We start from the raw sequence: 17500 nt of genomic DNA on the forward strand, positions 1-17500 counted from the left end.
CCTTTATGGATATTGCTATTGCCTGTAACATGCAGCCATGTTATGACTTGAGTGTTTCGGGAACTTTGAGAGCAGGTATAGTCTGCACAGGTGTAGTCTGTAAAGTGTGTGTACCTGCATGTACCAAACATCTTCAAGTAGAGTAAGATACATCAAGCCCATACCTTTCCTGGATCCATGTGGTGTCAGATGAACGATCCTTCAGGAGACCTTCAGTTAGGAGACCTTCGGAGACTTTATGTTGAGAGTAAATGGAATTCCCTTACCGCTGTAGATGACGCACACTCCTTTTGCATTGGGTATGCAGGGTTTGGGGTATCTATACTCTAATAGAAGATGTTTGGTACAGGTAACACTTTACAGACTACACCGGCTCTGACAGCTTGATAAATCGGTATACAGACTATACCTGCTCTCAAAATTCCCAAAATGGAGCAGGTGAAGTATATACTGTAGGTGTCTACCTGCAGACGTATGGAGTATATGTGAATGTACCTGTAGAGGTGAGGAGCTTCATGAATAGGTGTGTAGATGTGTACCTGTAGATGTGAGGAGCTTTATGAACAGGTGTGTAGATGTGTACCTGTAGATGTGAGGAGCTTTATGAACAGGTGTGTATGTGTCTACCTGTAGATGTGAGGAGCTTCTTGAATAGGTGTGTATGTGTCTACCTGTAGATGTGAGGAGCTTCTTGAATAGGTGTGTAGGTGTGTACCTGTAGATGTGAGGAGCTTCATGAACAGGTGTGTAGGTGTGTACCTGTAGATGTGAGGAGCTTCTTGAATAGGTGTGTAGGTGTGTACCTGTAGAGGTGAGGAGCTTTATGAACAGGTGTGTATGTGTCTACCAGTAGATGTGAGGAGCTTTATGAACAGGTGTGTAGGTGTGTACCTGTAGATGTGAGGAGCTTCATGAACAGGTGTGTATGTGTCTACCTGTAGATGTGAGGAGCTTTATGAACAGGTGTGTATGTGTCTACCTGTAGATGTGAGGAGCTTCATGAATAGGTGTGTAGATGTGTACCTGTAGATGTGAGGAGCTTTATGAACAGGTGTGTAGATGTGTACCTGTAGATGTGAGGAGCTTTATGAATAGGTGTGTAGGTGTGTACCTGTAGATGTGAGGAGCTTTATGAACAGGTGTGTAGGTGTGTACCTGTAGATGTGAGGAGCTTTATGAATAGGTGTGTAGGTGTGTACCTGTAGATGTGAGGAGCTTTATGAATAGGTGTGTAGGTGTGTACCTGTAGAGGTGAGGAGCTTTATGAATAGGTGTGTAGGTGTGTACCTGTAGAGGTGAGGAGCTTTATGAACAGGTGTGTAGGTGTGTACCTGTAGATGTGAGGAGCTTCTTGAATAGGTGTGTAGGTGTGTACCTGTAGAGGTGAGGAGCTTTATGAACAGGTGTGTATGTGTCTACCAGTAGATGTGAGGAGCTTTATGAACAGGTGTGTAGGTGTGTACCTGTAGATGTGAGGAGCTTCATGAACAGGTGTGTATGTGTCTACCTGTAGATGTGAGGAGCTTCATGAACAGGTGTGTATGTGTCTACCTGTAGATGTGAGGAGCTTTATGAACAGGTGTGTATGTGTCTACCTGTAGATGTGAGGAGCTTTATGAATAGGTGTGTAGGTGTGTACCTGTAGATGTGAGGAGCTTTATGAACAGGTGTGTAGGTGTGTACCTGTAGATGTGAGGAGCTTTATGAATAGGTGTGTAGGTGTGTACCTGTAGATGTGAGGAGCTTTATGAACAGGTGTGTATGTGTCTACCTGTAGATGTGAGGAGCTTTATGAATAGGTGTGTAGGTGTGTACCTGTAGAGGTGAGGAGCTTTATGAATAGGTGTGTAGGTGTGTACCTGTAGAGGTGAGGAGCTTTATGAACAGGTGTGTAGATGTGTACCTGTAGATGTGAGGAGCTTTATGAATAGGTGTGTAGGTGTGTACCTGTAGATGTGAGGAGCTTTATGAACAGGTGTGTAGGTGTGTACCTGTAGATGTATGGAGCTGCCGTCCAGAGCAGAGAGATGGAAGCCAGAAGGAGAGCTGCAGTCAGAAGAGCTACACAAGAAAAGAGACAATAATTAGTTGTTTTGTTTTGTTTTTCAGATTTACTTAACACTTTTATCTAATGCTAACTGGCTAACAACTGTGCTTTTGAGAATCGCATCCCCTGGCTATCCGCTACCCCACATGCATCCAAATGTTTCATCCACTGTTACAAAAATTGAACATCCTAAAACATTACCCGAATTTTATACATGCGCAATGAATTTATTTAACAATTCACCACCAATTGTCATTGCCTCATGTTCTTCATGAGAACACATGCATATTATCCATCCTAAGAGAACAAGTGTGCCAACCTATGAGGAATCCAAAACCTGAGACCCATATTTCAGTAGACTGGCACCGCCAATGCAATACTTCCAGGCCACACTGCATTGAATTTTGGAATTCTGCTGAAAGCAATAAAAAACAAACCCCACACACATAGTTGTCATCAAAGTCAATGAATGGTGTGATTAGTTTGTTGTTCTGCAGAGCCATAACAACACCCCTGGCCATCTATGGTTCCAGCTCTGCTCAGAGGTACAGAGAGGTATATTAAAAAACACCAAGTTATCCCACCTCTGAGAACTAGACCTACGTGCACTGTACATTTTTTGCAGTGCTAATTCAGCACTAAAGAGAGTAGATTTTAATTATCGTCTTATGGGCCCTACTCTTAGTGTTGAATGAACACAGCAACATGTCATGTGTCTCTGTGTGAGGTTTACCAGAGTGACCTATGGCCACAGGCCAATGTGGAGTTTGGGGCCAAGGCTTTGGTGCAACACTAGACATGTACACTATACAGTACATGTCCATGGTACAACCACTCTTCTCTATATGCCATCCCCACCCCCACCACACTGCCACATGTGACGCCCCCAACCAGAGATGGTTGATATAGACATAATGTACTTTACTGGAATATAATTTTGATTGAACGATCATAACAGGTTACAGCAGGGGTTCCCATCCTTTTCCAACTCGGGGCCCACTTGAAATTTTCACAAATGTTTGGGCCCCACCTCTGCCTCAATAAAAAAATATAACTCAAATAAATTGTCAACAGCAACACACACGCAAAAATATTATTTGGATTTTTAGAAATTTATTACAAGCCCAACCTGCAGTGGACCCCGGCCCACAGTTTGAGAATCACTTTTTTACAGTCTCCCAGGAAATTGCAACTTACAGATTCCAAAAACGAATCGTGTTGTTTTATCTATGGGTGACTACGTAAGAACTAAACCTGCTTTACTATCATAGAGAAAATTGAATTTCATAGTATTGCATTATACCTTCTATATGATCTTTTCCCCACCCAGTCCCCTCTCTCCCCACCTCGTACCCAACCCCAACCCCCCCGGCCATGTTGCGCCGCTGGGGAGCTCTCAAGGAGCCTACGGTGCCCCCTTATGTAACTCAAAACCAATCCATAGGCAAGCAATCAATCTGTGAAACTCAAGCCTATATGGCCAGCCATAAGCAACGTCCTGCCCAGGCCATATTCACACAGCCAGCCAGCCGGCCAGAGAGAGAGAGCGAGAGCGAGAGAGAGAGCGAGAGAGAGAGAGAGAGAGAGAGAGAGAGAAAGAAAGGAAGAGAGTGAGAGAGTGAATGAGAGTGAGTGAGAGAAAGAGAGATGATGATGGCCCCGGCTGGTTACAACCAGACAACATCAGTGCAGGGCTCTGATTGGCTGGTCCGTCCAGAGAGAGACATCACTTGGCAGGCAGGCAGGAAGTGTGAAAGGAAGTGTTTATGGTCCTTGCGGTTCTGCTGAGGTCATAAAGGGCTGCGGCCATTTAACCCCGAAGGTCAGAGCAAGGGCACAGCCCGTGTCAAGAGGTGATGTTTTAGGGCACGGTAGAAGTGTTTTTTGTTTTAGAGATATTATGCTTTGTTGTTATGGGTGTCAACAGAATGGATGATGGGACAGGGACAGAGTCGCACACAGGGGATGTGACTCCATGTCAAACTGTACGATCAAATCAATTTTAATTATCTTTACACAAATGCATCACTCACGGTTAAATAAGAACAGGGGGTGTGGGTGGATGACAACAATCTATAAGATGAATGATAAGAGGTGGGGAATGAAAGAAACTAAATATTCACACATAAATCTTGTGAATTCTGTATTCCCTCCACATGTTGTATGCTGTTGACTTTGTCATTATGTTACATTGCATTACATTTATCAGATGCCTCTATCCAAAGCAAAGGAGGACATAGGCAATAGCATACAATACTCCGTTACAATACAAAGTATATGGGCCGAGCAGAGTTACTGTCTTTTTGTCCTCTATTGTAGACAATTGGATAAAAGTGTCCGCTACATGTAATGTATTGTATTATAATATAATGTAATGTAATGTCATATAATTCAATGTCGTGTTGTGTAAAAAATACATCCATATTGAAAAGTTTAATGTGAGGCTAAGTCTAGGTCTAGAAGCTGTACAGTAAGGGCTCTCCACTGTGGACTTTAGCCTTTACTGTAGAGTGCACTCATCCGAACAGCTGGCAGGAGAGGACAGGTGAATGCATTGGCTGGAAAAACAAACAGGGAAGATGTGGGCTTAATCAGGGGGTGAGGATGGGCCGTGACAGGAGGAGGACGTACACGTACGTACGTACGTACTAGTCTGTTTTTCATTGAGTACTTTTCACTCAGAGAGACTTAGCTGTGGATGGCTGATTATGTGTGTTTAGTACACTGCCCTACAAAGACAAAGTGCAGTAACTACACACTTTGTCAAAATTGAGTTTAGACTGTAATGTGTCCAAATGTGTCCTGTTTTAGCGATATCTTTATGTCAAGTTTGCAGTGTACAATATCCAACCTAATACCAAGGCGTTGAGGGCATTTTTCTCAGTTTCAATGTTCACGTAGTTACTGCGCTTAGCCTTTGTAGGGCAGTACAGTAGGATACAAGAACACTAAAGACGGAGTGGTTACTGATGATGGTGATAGTCTTGGTGTTCTTAAATTTACTTTTCTTTCATTTTATGTGTGGTACTGTTCACTGTATTGTCTCTTCTCCACTTTTCATATCATTTCATCTTTTTTAATGATTATGATTAGCATTTCTATAATGGCATCTGTAGGCCTGTCCTTGTTTGACTCAGCTTCAATCTAACATCAGAAGTTGAATATATCATCACTTGACCAGCCTTTGTACTGTAGATTAAAAAAAAGTCAGTGTTAAATTATCACCAGGTACTGTGACTATACAGTGACTATAAAGAAGTGCCTGAAAATATAGACGTATAACACATCTTTTTCTTTACAGGCACTCTACCTCAAAGCCTCTCTCGGGACATAACATTTAATGGGGTCTGTTGTTGGGACAACCATCTTTTAGGATTAACACTGTAGAAGAAGAAAGAAAACGTAAACGATAAGCCCCATCACCAGTGCTAATGACTACATCTGGACAAGAAGCACGGCCTGTGTGTACAGACAGACACCTTGCTACCTACGGTGGGCTTAAAGGGTCATCTCCCCGTCCCTGAAGAGGACTGAGTCGTCGCTGGTGACCAGGGCCATTACTCACTCCCAGCCAAAGCCCCATGGAGACAGTGTGTAATCACCAGGCGGGACGGACGCCCAGGGAAGCCGACAGGGGGCGGGGGGACAAAAGGGTCAGTTGTCACGGGCCCAGGGAAATGGGGGGGTGGAGGGGCAGATTTGGATTTTCAATACATTGCATGTATTGGATTGGGGGGGCCTTCAGATGGCTTTGTCCCGGGCCCGGCCAAAGCTGTCAGCGTCCCTGCGGACGCCTAATGGAGACCCATCATGCAGCACAGCACAGCAGAGCACAGCAGAGCAGAGCAGAGCACAGCACAGCACAGCACAGCACAGCAGGGCGGAGGGGGATCTAGTCACCCTCGCCATATATCTGGACAGATAATGGCTACTTGCCCTAAGAAGTCCGATCTACAACATAATCTCCGTTATTGTAAAAAGCCCAGCCTACATAACGGAGAGAGAAGGGGGGGAGAGAGAGAGAGGAGAGAGAGAGGAGGGGAGGGAGGTGGAGGGAGGCGCTTGCTTTCAAAGGCCCATTATGTCTTCTAATCCTCCGCGCTGCCCCTTAATGTGTTTCCAGCCCTGTTCTACTCCTCACGGGGCAGCAAGCGCACAACACAGCCTCCGCAACAAACAAGACAAGGGGGGGAAAAAAGCTTTTGTTATTTTTTTAAATTATTTCTTTATTTTCTGAGCTGTTTTGAAGAAAAGTGCTGCTTATCTGATCAATATAGTGTGCAGCCGACCCTTTGGGATGAGAGAGAGAGAGAGAGAGAGAGAGAGAGAGAGAGAGAGAGTGAGAGTGAGAGAGAGAGCAACAGTGCGAGAAAGAAACACAGTGAGAGAGAGAGACAGGGAGAGATAGGGATCGAAAGATGGCCATTTCATAGTAGATGTCGACATTTCTTCCCCTCGCTGACTCAATTTAGAGGGCAGTGAGATTAAAGCAATGACCAGCTGTAATTGAATGAGATTCAGTGGCCATTTTATGTATGTATTCCACTAAAAGTGTCAGTGTCATCATGCTACCTCAGCCGCGCTCTTTCAGATTGTCGCCACTTGACTGATTCCGGCCTTTGTGCCCCTTATAATGGATTCACAAAACGATATTGATTTTCATTATGAGACTAAGTTGAGGTAAGATTGTTCACATGAAATGATGATGCTTTTAATTAAAACGTGCGGCGGCACACCAACATGAAAGTCAAAAGCTGCAAAAAATCTCGGTAAATGTGTGGCATTTTCCTCTATTTATGAGCGCTTATGCATATGAACTTGTCACAATGCTAATAGGAGACTGTATACATGGGTTCTCAATTTTTGTTTCCCCTGGCTGCGCGACCCTGGCTGCGCACAACACAACCTTGGAAACCGCTGTCGGTCAAAAAATTAGCTCACGTGGTCGGCTGCCAGTATCTTGCCCCTCCTCACAACACCGTGTTTATAAACAAAAAAAACATTTATGCTACTGAGAGACGTGTGTGGCCCTTTCCTTCATTTATGAGTGCTTATGCGTATGAACTTGTCACAATACTACTGAGAGACAGCATATATACTCACGCAAGTTGCTGTTATTGGGTCTCTTGTCCACTTCCAGAAAACAGGTCACCTCTCCCTCAGTGTCAGCCTGCCGCACCCAGAGGGAGTAATGTCCTGCCTCCTCAAAAGTGTCCACCCTCCTAAGGTAGCGGATAGAAACAACACACAGGAATCAACACCGGAACTTGCTCCATGCCAAAGAGGCCATCCTCCTGAGGCAGTGGACACATACACCACACACACACACGCACACACGCACAAACGCACGCACGCACGCAAGCACGCACGCACACACACACACACACACACACACACACAAGAAACAACACCAGGACATGCACCACGCCAATGTGTTTGTTCCCAGTCAAAAGATGAGAGGAAGGCACAGACTGTTCAGCAATGACGGTGAATACTAATGCTTCACTGCCTTTCCTGACTTTCCTGCCGTTGACCTGATAATGTCATTTCTGTTTTGGAAATGAGATTTTGCCCACTGAACTGTTGTAATGGGTAAAAGCTTTTATTTCACTGGGGATGTTTACGACGCAGCCACGAGGTCGCTCTCTGTTCAGCAGGGGGTCGCAATAAAATGTATACTTTGAAATGCGCTCTTTACGATATCGTTTGGTGTCAGGAGGACTGAGGAAGGACAGAGCATACACAAACCAGATGGATTCCTCTCGTCATCTTGGAAGACTTGGCAGAAGCTGGTTCTGATTCAGAAACACCTTTTCTTCCAGAAAAAGAAAAAAACATCTTTTGGAAAACACCTCTCTTGCATTTTGGCCACATCTAAAAGCTAGCGGCAATAATGCTGTTTGTGAAGGAAAAGGAGGATACCCAGTGTGGTGGCCAAGCAAAGTCCAAACTCACACACACACAGCATCCTCTGGTAGGCAGGGAGTAGCTCATGGAGGACACCTAGAGGCGGACTGGTGTCATGATAGACAGCCTCTCTTCTCCAGTTTCATCCCCAAAATGTGCAATCACTGACCAGCATTGATCCGCCTCACGATGACATACTGGGACGCATGTTTTAAGGGGGGAGGGGAAATCGATGGCGGCTCGGTTTGGTTAGAAACCTTGCCATTGATCTCCCGAGTGGCTAGCCAATGATGAGACCCCCAGTCGACGGAGGGATGAAAGGAAAGAAAGATGAAGAAAAACAGAAGAGAGATGGAGACAGAGAGAGAGAGAGAGAGAGAGAGAGAGAGAGAGAGAGAGAGAGAGAGAGAAGAGAGAACCATGTCCTGCCCAACTCAAAGCATTTAAGTATTGTCCACCAAAAATGGCCTCCTATAGCAGTAGCTGCTCAGATTGTATTGCAAGTGCGTGTGGGTACAAACACATCCATCCAGCGAGAGAGAGAGAGAGAGAGAGAGAGAGGGAGAGAGAGAGAAAGAGAGAGAGAGAGAGAGAGAGAGAGGGAGAGAGAGAGAAAGAGAAAAAGAAAGCGAGAGAGAGAGAGAGAGTGCAAGCGAGGGAGCTGCGGGAGTAGCTACGTATGAAGCTCTGAAGCCTTAATGGCTCTTTTCATCATTATTGGAGTGTCAGCTGGTATTAACCTGAAAAGGGCACTGAGATCAATAGTTAAGAGCGGAGCCTGGGCTGAAGGGCCCGCTACTCAGGACCCGGTGACCAGGTCACTGCGCTGGCCCACGCCGTGGTAAATAGTCCGAGGGGTTACCGCGTGGCCCCTTTAGCAATATTTTTGGCACCGGGGGGGACGGATGTGGACAAGGCCCTTTGGATAGCAGCAGCACTCTTGTGTGATCGATGGTAAAGGCAAGAAAGGTTTTTATCAGATTGGGGACGGAGGGTGGTGAGGGAAGGCAGGGACTGAGGAATGCATCACACTCAGGCAGGAGGAGATGCAGAGGTATGGGGGAGACAGCACAGCAACACATGGGCCGACAAGCAAAGAGGCGCACGAATTAGGTCATATGTTGAATGAATGAATGAATGAATGAATGAATGAATGAATGAATGAATGAATGAATGAATGAATGAATGAATGAATGAATGAATGAATGAATGAATGAATGAATGAATGAATGAATGAATGAATGAATGAATGAATGAATGAATGAAAGATCAAATTAATGAATGGCTGGATGAATGAATGAATGAATTACACATGGAGGGACATAGAGGCGAAATTGATGCTACATGAATAAGCCAATAAAAGAATAAATGAGCAAACGAACAACAAACAAACAAACAAACTGGACAAATAGAAGAAGAAATGAATGAATGATTCTGCCTTTCTCTGAGATCCCCTGGGCATCTTTGGCCGTTTCCATGATAAACGACCTGTCGCAGAAACATTCAGCATCATGTAACATTTTGTTCGATGATGAACAACACACAGTTGTTTTTACATGGAAACACAATGCCAATACAACGTTGTTTATCTTAAATCAATTACTTCGATCGATGGCATACAACTACCCTAAATACATTTACCCCAGTACTTTGCCCATATTGTTCTGTGTACTGTACAGCAATTGACCTATAGAAAGTCTGGTTCACCCCAGTGATTTGCGCATAATGTTCTTGACAATAGTGTAGAGCAGTGATTCCCAACCACGGGTAGGTGTACCACTAGAGGTAAGCAAGCACACGGCAGGGGGTAAGTGGAAAAAAGCTATAATAACAAATGCATGGATCATAGTCACTTTAGGATGGAGGAAATGCTTATAGAGCAAGACTGTGGGGGTGGGGAGGTCATGGTATGACCAAAAGGCTTTAAAGGGCATGCAAGACAAAAAAAGGTTGGGGAACCGCTGCAGAGAATGGAAAAAGTTAAAGATGGGCCACTGCTCACTGCCTGACGTTACAGTCTACTAATCCTGAAGTCAGTGTAGTACCTGCCCTGAGCTGTGCACAGATGGGAGTTTGAACTTTTTGGGAAATACAGTACAGTGCCTTACCTGCAGAGTGTGTGGTTTGTGGCGTCGTGTCGGACCTTTAAGGTGAGGGCGAAGTGAGTACTGAGCACTACAGAGCCGTTCTGTTGTCCTGCCCCCACAGTCACCAGCTCCTGGTACAGGCACTGCAGGAGGAGAGACAAAGTAGGTAAGTAAGTACATTTAATTTATTTATTAAGCACATTTGAAAACAGGGCAAAATTACCAAAGTGCTGTACAGGAGTCTGGCAGAGTCACAACAACATAATAACATTGCACTTAGTTGATGCTTTTATCCAAAGCGACTGACAGGGTATTGGTTACAATCCCTGGAGCAATGTGGGGTTGGGTGCCTTGCTCAAGGGCACCTCAGCCATGGAGTGCAGTAGGGAGAGGAAGGGTGGGATTCAAACCTGTATCCCTATGATCTACAGTTCAACTCCCTGACCGTTACGGCATGGCTGCCCCCAACAAACACACAACATCATAATGCCTGTAATGCCTGAGTCAGATCTCATGCATATCCGCTTTAGCTGGGTGAAAGGTCAAAATGTAGTTCAAGACAAGGCAAAGATGACCCAAACAAAGAGGAGCTTCCTTTAATCCATTCTTTTCTGAGGAAGGGCTGTAGTGGTCAGAAACAATATGATAATACACGTAAATGGATTAAAAAGAAGCTCATCGGTGTGCTGTTTTATCTGTGCATTGAAATGTTTGCCATTTTCTATGTTTTTTTTATTTAAAAAATGACTCTTCTCGTAATAAATGTGGCTAGGGATATGTGAACAAATCATATAGACAGGCAAGAGACAAGACACATTGACAGATAAGAGACAGGACATACAAGACTTAAGACAGGAGGCAGTGCTGAGGCAGGGTGGATAGATTTACAGTATGACAGACTGCTGGAGACGGAGATGCTGGGCTTGGTCTGAGAGGATACTGACAGTACTGTATAATAATGTCATGGCTAGCATCACACCTACTGTAGGCCTATGGTTTGTCGAGCATCTAGTAAATATTTTCTGTGCCTTGGGCTTGTCCAACCTGAGCGATTTGTGGATCTTATGAAATGGTGTGCTTTTTCCTTTGTTATTTAATTATCAAAACAAAACTCAAGAAGCCACATATCTTGGCAGATGGTTTAGTGCTGACATCTATGGGACCATTCTACTGTATAAGCCCAACAATACTGTGAGATAACTCAGGACTGGGGCAATAACACAACACTGAAACAGAAACTGAAATGTTACATGTTCTTCCAAACAATAGTATCGTATGTCAGTGTAAGACCAGGTCATTTACAGTCAGCAAGGCTTACAACTCTTCTCCCCCCAAGGTACAATTCCTGTGTGCACAAGTTGTTGTTTCCTCGAAACTAGGACCACAGGAATGAAATGCACCTATAAGACCTTTAGCATTTAAACATGGGTAACTGTAGCTCCAAAACAATAAACACCCAGGACACCAGGCCAGGGCCAGTCGGGGTGGCTGAGGGCTATATAAGAACCAGAGGAGAGACACTATTGTGTGCTCTCTACAAATAATCCTCTGGCCTGTGTGTAAAGCTAGCTGTGCTGCGGCTCTATTTATAACCACACTGAGTGCAGGCGGCCGGCACGGGAGTGGGACTGGGGTGGGACGGGACGGGACGGGATGGGATGGGGATGTCTGTCTGGAGGGTGGCTGTGACGCAGGACTGGGCTGGAATAAAAAAACTACCCGGGAATTTTTGTGCAGATTTCAGTGCAGATGGGATCACCGGCGGGCCTATTCACTATTTGCTGAAAATACCCAACCACATCATAACAACATTGCTATGACATTATCGAGAGCCGAAAGTAACAGATTAAGACAGTAGTCAATAGAATTTTGGTGAGCGTAAGGTTATAACATGGCTCTGCAGGTTAAGGGGTTAAACTGGGCCCTGACACATACTATTGTACACTACAGTATTGAAGATGGGCCAATGTTGTTCCACTCCCTCTAAACTATGGGCCAGTCCCTAAGAAGAAGAAACAAAACAAACTAGCTAAAAGACAACAGTAACGGCCCCTCGGGACTGTCAACCCACTGGGAAAATGCCCTGTATGCCAGATGACCAGTGCAGCCCTGCTCTGACGTATGGCACGACTCTGGGGTGGGTCTCGTTTGTCACGAGCAACAAAAGGCACACAGTCTCAGACACAATGATCAGAATGAATCGACCGCACATTATTGCTCCACTTTTAACCTCCTCTGGTATAGGATGCTAAATTGATGATATGGGCCGGCGGCACAAAGATAGTCTGTCTTCCACTGTACTGTCTGTGAGTCATGTATACTCCACATACTGTACATGAGAGTGGAGACCATGGAGAAATGTCAATGCTATAAACACTTGTAGCTCGAGATGCTTTATTTATTCGATGGACAACGCCTTGTAACTCAAGATGCTTTTCTATTCCATGGATAGTGTTGTGGTTTCAGAGGCACTTCTAGTAGGGGATCTAACTTGTGAGACTCCATATGTGTTAGAGGAAAAGAGGGAATAGCAAAAGCTAAAAGGAATAGTGGTTCATGGGCAGAAAACATCTATAAAAAGAGTGGAAAGAAAGAAAGAAAGAAAGAAAGAAAGAAAGAAAGAAAGAAAGAAAGAAAGAAAGAAAGAAAGAAAGAAAGAAAGAAGGAAAGAAATACACGTATGAACATGAATATGAATATGAATAATAGCCAATGAGATGAGATGTGTGTACAGTAGCTTACCTTGTAGCAGTAGTCGGAGACAAACAGTACAGTGATGCCCTCTGGCAGTTGGTTGTGAACTGTGAGAAGGGCCTGGTCCATTTTCAAGGCATGGGCTAGATGTGGAAACAACAGATGCCACAGAGACTGGATCATTTTATATGGAGTTCTTTATCATCTCATTTAGATCCATTTCAGATAGTGTTTTTAAAAGGCAACATAAACGTTATCTTCCAACTTGGGAACCACAACATGATAATTATTGACATGCTTGACTTAACTAGTGGAAGTAGGCTACGCACAACATGCCCACAAATTATTTAATGGGATAAGTCAGAATCAGAGTCAGAGACACTCTACCTGAGACGAAACATTTAAGAAAACATCCATAGAAATGACAGCATGCAACGAAATTGCATTTATGCCTCACTCGTGCAAGGGGGCAGCACCCAATGGTGCCCCAAGGGAGCAGTGCGGCGGGACGGTACCATGCTCAGGGTAATTGAGTCATGAAAGAGGATGGGGAAGAGCAGTGGCTAATTACTTCCCCCACCAACCTGGCAGGACGGGAGTCGCACTGTCAACCTTTGGGATACAAGTCTGACACACTAACAGCTTACTCATGTCTGCCCATTTCACATTGCTAGAGACAAATGATAATCAAACAGGTATATAGCCGGCCTGACCCTTTTCAGTGTTTCCAGCATATAGTAAGTATTGCGATAATAACACAAGATCAGTGTTCGATAGTAACAAAGGATCATCTTCACTAGCATGGTGTGGTGCTCATAATTAGTAAAACAGAATCTGCTACCATCCAGAACTCTGAGAAATGCAGAAACATACCATACCATCTCTATTCAAGGTGACTATTTATCACTTATTCTGGACCCAACCACTGTGGACCTTATGCCTCTAAGAATCCTGGGCCCAACCTATGTGGACCTTGTGCCTCTAAAATCTCTATTTATGTCTTCTTCCTTTGTCTTCTTGCTATTCTTTCTTGTTTCTGTCTCTCTTTTCTACTTCTCTTTTTAACTCCATCTTTAACATTGATGTTTTCCCATTTGTTAAGCACTCTGAGCTGCATGCCTTGTATGATATAGTGCTATACAAATACAGTTATTACTATTATGTAACCTACTGTATACTGTAAATCCATCCCTCACCTCCCTAGGGCTTGCTCTATGCCCAGGGGCTTTATGAATACTACTCTTACCAGCCAAAAATAGGCTATCAGGTTACATCTGCCTAAGGCAAAACGTCATAACAAGTGCAATAAATGCAGTACCTGTTCTAACAGCAAACAGGATACAATCATTTATCCACAGTGAGGCAGTAGTCTGATTAAATAGAGCTCATGATCATGCACAACACCTGTGAATGACGTTATACATCATTTCAAGTACATAGTAGTGGAACCTTTGCATTATGAATGATTGCCGTCTGGAAAGACGTGGTTCTGTATAGCCTATGCACTATTCCTAATAGTATGGCAAGAGAGCATCAACATACAGAATCTACTGTATATCTACAGTAATATTCTATGCCAACAGAGTAACACAATATACGCAGTAATATTTCTCGTAAAAGGGAGGTGATGCAGATTGAGACAGATATTTTCTCAGTGTAAAGACAAACAGAGATGGAACTGTCCTGCCCTGTCTCCAGTGTTTCCTATACATTAAGGAAACTATGGCGTTTTTTTTTTGTTAAAAACGATTTGAATTACGATTTCCTTCGCATTCTCCTCCTGGAGTAAATACATCCTATAGAGAAAACCACAAGTGTTTGAAAGACAGAGGGATCAAAAGCCTAGTCAAGTTGTTAAGTTGGGTTTGGGAGCAATATAAAAAACCTTCAGAGAAGGCACAGTTGGGATGAGTTTAGTAACACTCCTCAGGCTTTGTTTTACAGTTGTAATGAGTTAGGTGACAGGCCTTCATTGACACAGCAGAGGAGACATCGGGCTGCATATAGAAATAAATTTGTAATGAATGTGAATATAGACACATAAATGTGTAATATGTTGTTCAGCCCTTTTAATGGGAAGAATTTTGAAAAACTGGCCCTGTGACCAGCACCCCTCATGTAGAATGTGTACGCCTATGTGTGTGGAGGAAAAGGCATAGCCTCTTAGACCCTGTCTCTCATTGCCGGACCGTTGTAGTTGACGAGGTTGCAGGTTCGATCCCTGAGGGGGATGAACAGGTGCAAGTTGACCTCCGTTATTGGTGCCGTGACCCGGATGGGAGTGAGGTTTAAGGGGGAGAGTGTAACGGAGGCTACCTAGCAGAGTTGGCTTGTGAACGTTAGTAAACCTCCCTCCCAAAGCCTCATACAGTGTAGATGCCGTTGGACTGGGAGACTGGTCGTAGGTTCAATCCCCGAGGGGGACGAACAGGTGCAAGTTGACCTCCGTCACAGAAGCACTGAACAGTACCTGTTAACATTTAGCACGTATAGCTGATTATTTTTCATAAAGAACAAGACTATTGAGCCATGAACTGCTGAGTGTTTCTTACTGAAGGGTGTTCGGACCCAGCTCTATAAAGAATATAATCCATTTACGCCTCAAAAACAGGTGTGGAAAGGCAGCAGATGTACCTGTGTTCCCCACACCATCATCTGTCCTGAAACTGTACATGGACATATGATATCCACTTTAGTCAGAACCAGAATATACTATAAACAATGGTTGATCACATCATAGTCTTGCTTTGATATTAGTTCGGGCCCATCACAATTTATGCAGAATAGATGAAAATACAAATATACAAATTTGAATATAGAATAGACAAAACCTCTGAATATAGAATATACAAAACCTCTAGCCTGATTATCATCGACGTTCAAATCTCTTCGAGACTTGGTCTGACCAAGACCATAACAATTAATGTTTCCAAAACGGCATGGTTGACCTGCCTCCCTTGATTTGCTTATGGTTGTTTGCTTATCGACAAAGTGGGAGGAGTTCCCGTATTTGCGGGAACTCAGAAAGTAGGCCTACTTGCTCTTGACCTGACTAGTTGCAACGCTGAAAGTGTTGCGTCACTAGGAGGGCACAGCCTGGCTACAAAACCTCATGTTTCACATACATTAACATGTTTTCAATACAATGTAGTAGATAGTAGTTAAAAAGAGGAACAATTGGATAGCTTGTAGTGCATCACAAACATTGCAACATTGATATCTAAAAATATACAAGCCCAAATTTAGTTGTATCACCTGTCTAATGCCTGAAGAAATCAGATCAAATTAAGCCTTAAGTAGCTCATCACCTGTAGTTTAGCACATGTTCACATGTAGTTTAGACCAATGGACTCACACTCATATACAAATAAAACTAAAATAAAACTCACCCTTTCCAGCACATCCAGCTTGACAGTCTCCATTTGGGAACATCACCACCAATAAGATTGTCTCGATTAGTAATCGTATGGCCCTCATTTTTAAGCGTCTGGTTGCATGTGGGTCTCCCAGCGCATTTCAAGAACCATCCACATGCTGAATTTATTGCTCTGCAGACTGTAAACAAAGTTCAAAGACCAATGTGAGTGTTTTTATTGCATGGGTTTTGGACACTCAAACAGGATTGGATACAATAGGCAAACCCTTAAATGTGGATATATATCAGTTGATTCTTATCTGTGCTAAATTATCCATGTAAGGCATGGATACATTGATGCTGCCACATTCTGTAGACAGTACAACCGTCAATGTTCTAGAGAGCTTTCATTTTAAGTAGGCCTAAATCTTAGTGGAAGACACCAATAAACTGAGAGAAGAGTGTTGAAGGAAACATTGATGAAAACACCTTTTTAACCATTGTATGTGATGACAATGTGACAGTTTGGAATAAGAGCAAGCATTATTGAGACACAAAAGCAGTAAAATGTACGGGGGTAAATATCCAGTAGAAGCAGAAGACTTATGGCTACCATAAAGGACAAGGACACTGACGACGATGATAATGCGGATGATGACACTGATTATGGCCATGATGACAGAAGTTGTAAAAGCGTGTGATGGACTCCCATGCGCAATTGTTGACAAAAAGGGAAAAAAAATTGTGTGCAGAGTCCAATGGGTTTAGTGACAGGGCCAGCAATACAGTTCTCAACTTGCAGCCTATGGTTGGATAGAATCCCCTTTTGGACCTGGAAATATGTTTAGTCCCTTGATATTGCTGTACACCAACACAGAACGGAATCTGAGGAAGGCAGAGAGGTTGAAACATCATCATGCTTGCCAGTGAATGAATAAAAAGAAAAAAATATATAACTTTAAGAAGAATTGGTTAGTAGCAGTATTCATTGGTACATTCATAAATGTATGTACTTTTCCTGTGAATTTGACATTAAAATTCAACAATAAGGGACAAAAAATGGAAAGCCTTTGGAAATAATATTGGGTCCAATAGAGGGTCCCAGCAGAAAAAGTTTGGGAACCACTACACACACTGTAGTACTTAATGTCTCAGAAATTAAATCCAGTTTCTGTTCAAGAAAAAACAATGAAAGCATAAAAGTCACTACAGAATCCATGTGTGCAAGTAACACAGATTTAAATGTCTTAAATGAAGCTTTACATTGTCAGTGGAACTAATGTCTTCCGTTCAGTTTAATTATTACTGGTCACTTACACTCTTGACTGCCTTTGGCGTTAGCTTCATTTCCTGGGATGCGATCAACCTTAACCCTGCCTCCTATCCTCCTCCTGCTCCCTACTCACTCAC

General features: G+C 43.5%; 1 protein-coding gene across 1 annotated transcript in view; it reads right to left on the reverse strand.

The window, feature by feature from the left end:
- The window catches only part of si:dkey-192p21.6 (uncharacterized protein LOC565246 homolog), a 59186-nt gene extending 46322 nt beyond the window's left edge, over positions 1–12864 (reverse strand). Inside the window, exons 1-4 of the mRNA XM_063192102.1 lie at positions 12784–12864; positions 10063–10184; positions 7151–7269; positions 1992–2061 (exon numbers count right to left, since the gene is read on the reverse strand). Coding sequence (XP_063048172.1) covers positions 1992–2061; positions 7151–7269; positions 10063–10184; positions 12784–12864 — 392 coding nt within the window. The remainder of the gene's footprint in view (positions 1–1991; positions 2062–7150; positions 7270–10062; positions 10185–12783) is intronic.
- Positions 12865–17500: the final 4636 nt, after the last annotated feature.

The sequence above is a fragment of the Engraulis encrasicolus genome, chromosome 24 (genome assembly GCF_034702125.1).
Source record: "Engraulis encrasicolus isolate BLACKSEA-1 chromosome 24, IST_EnEncr_1.0, whole genome shotgun sequence".
Taxonomy (NCBI): Eukaryota; Metazoa; Chordata; class Actinopteri; order Clupeiformes; family Engraulidae; genus Engraulis; species Engraulis encrasicolus.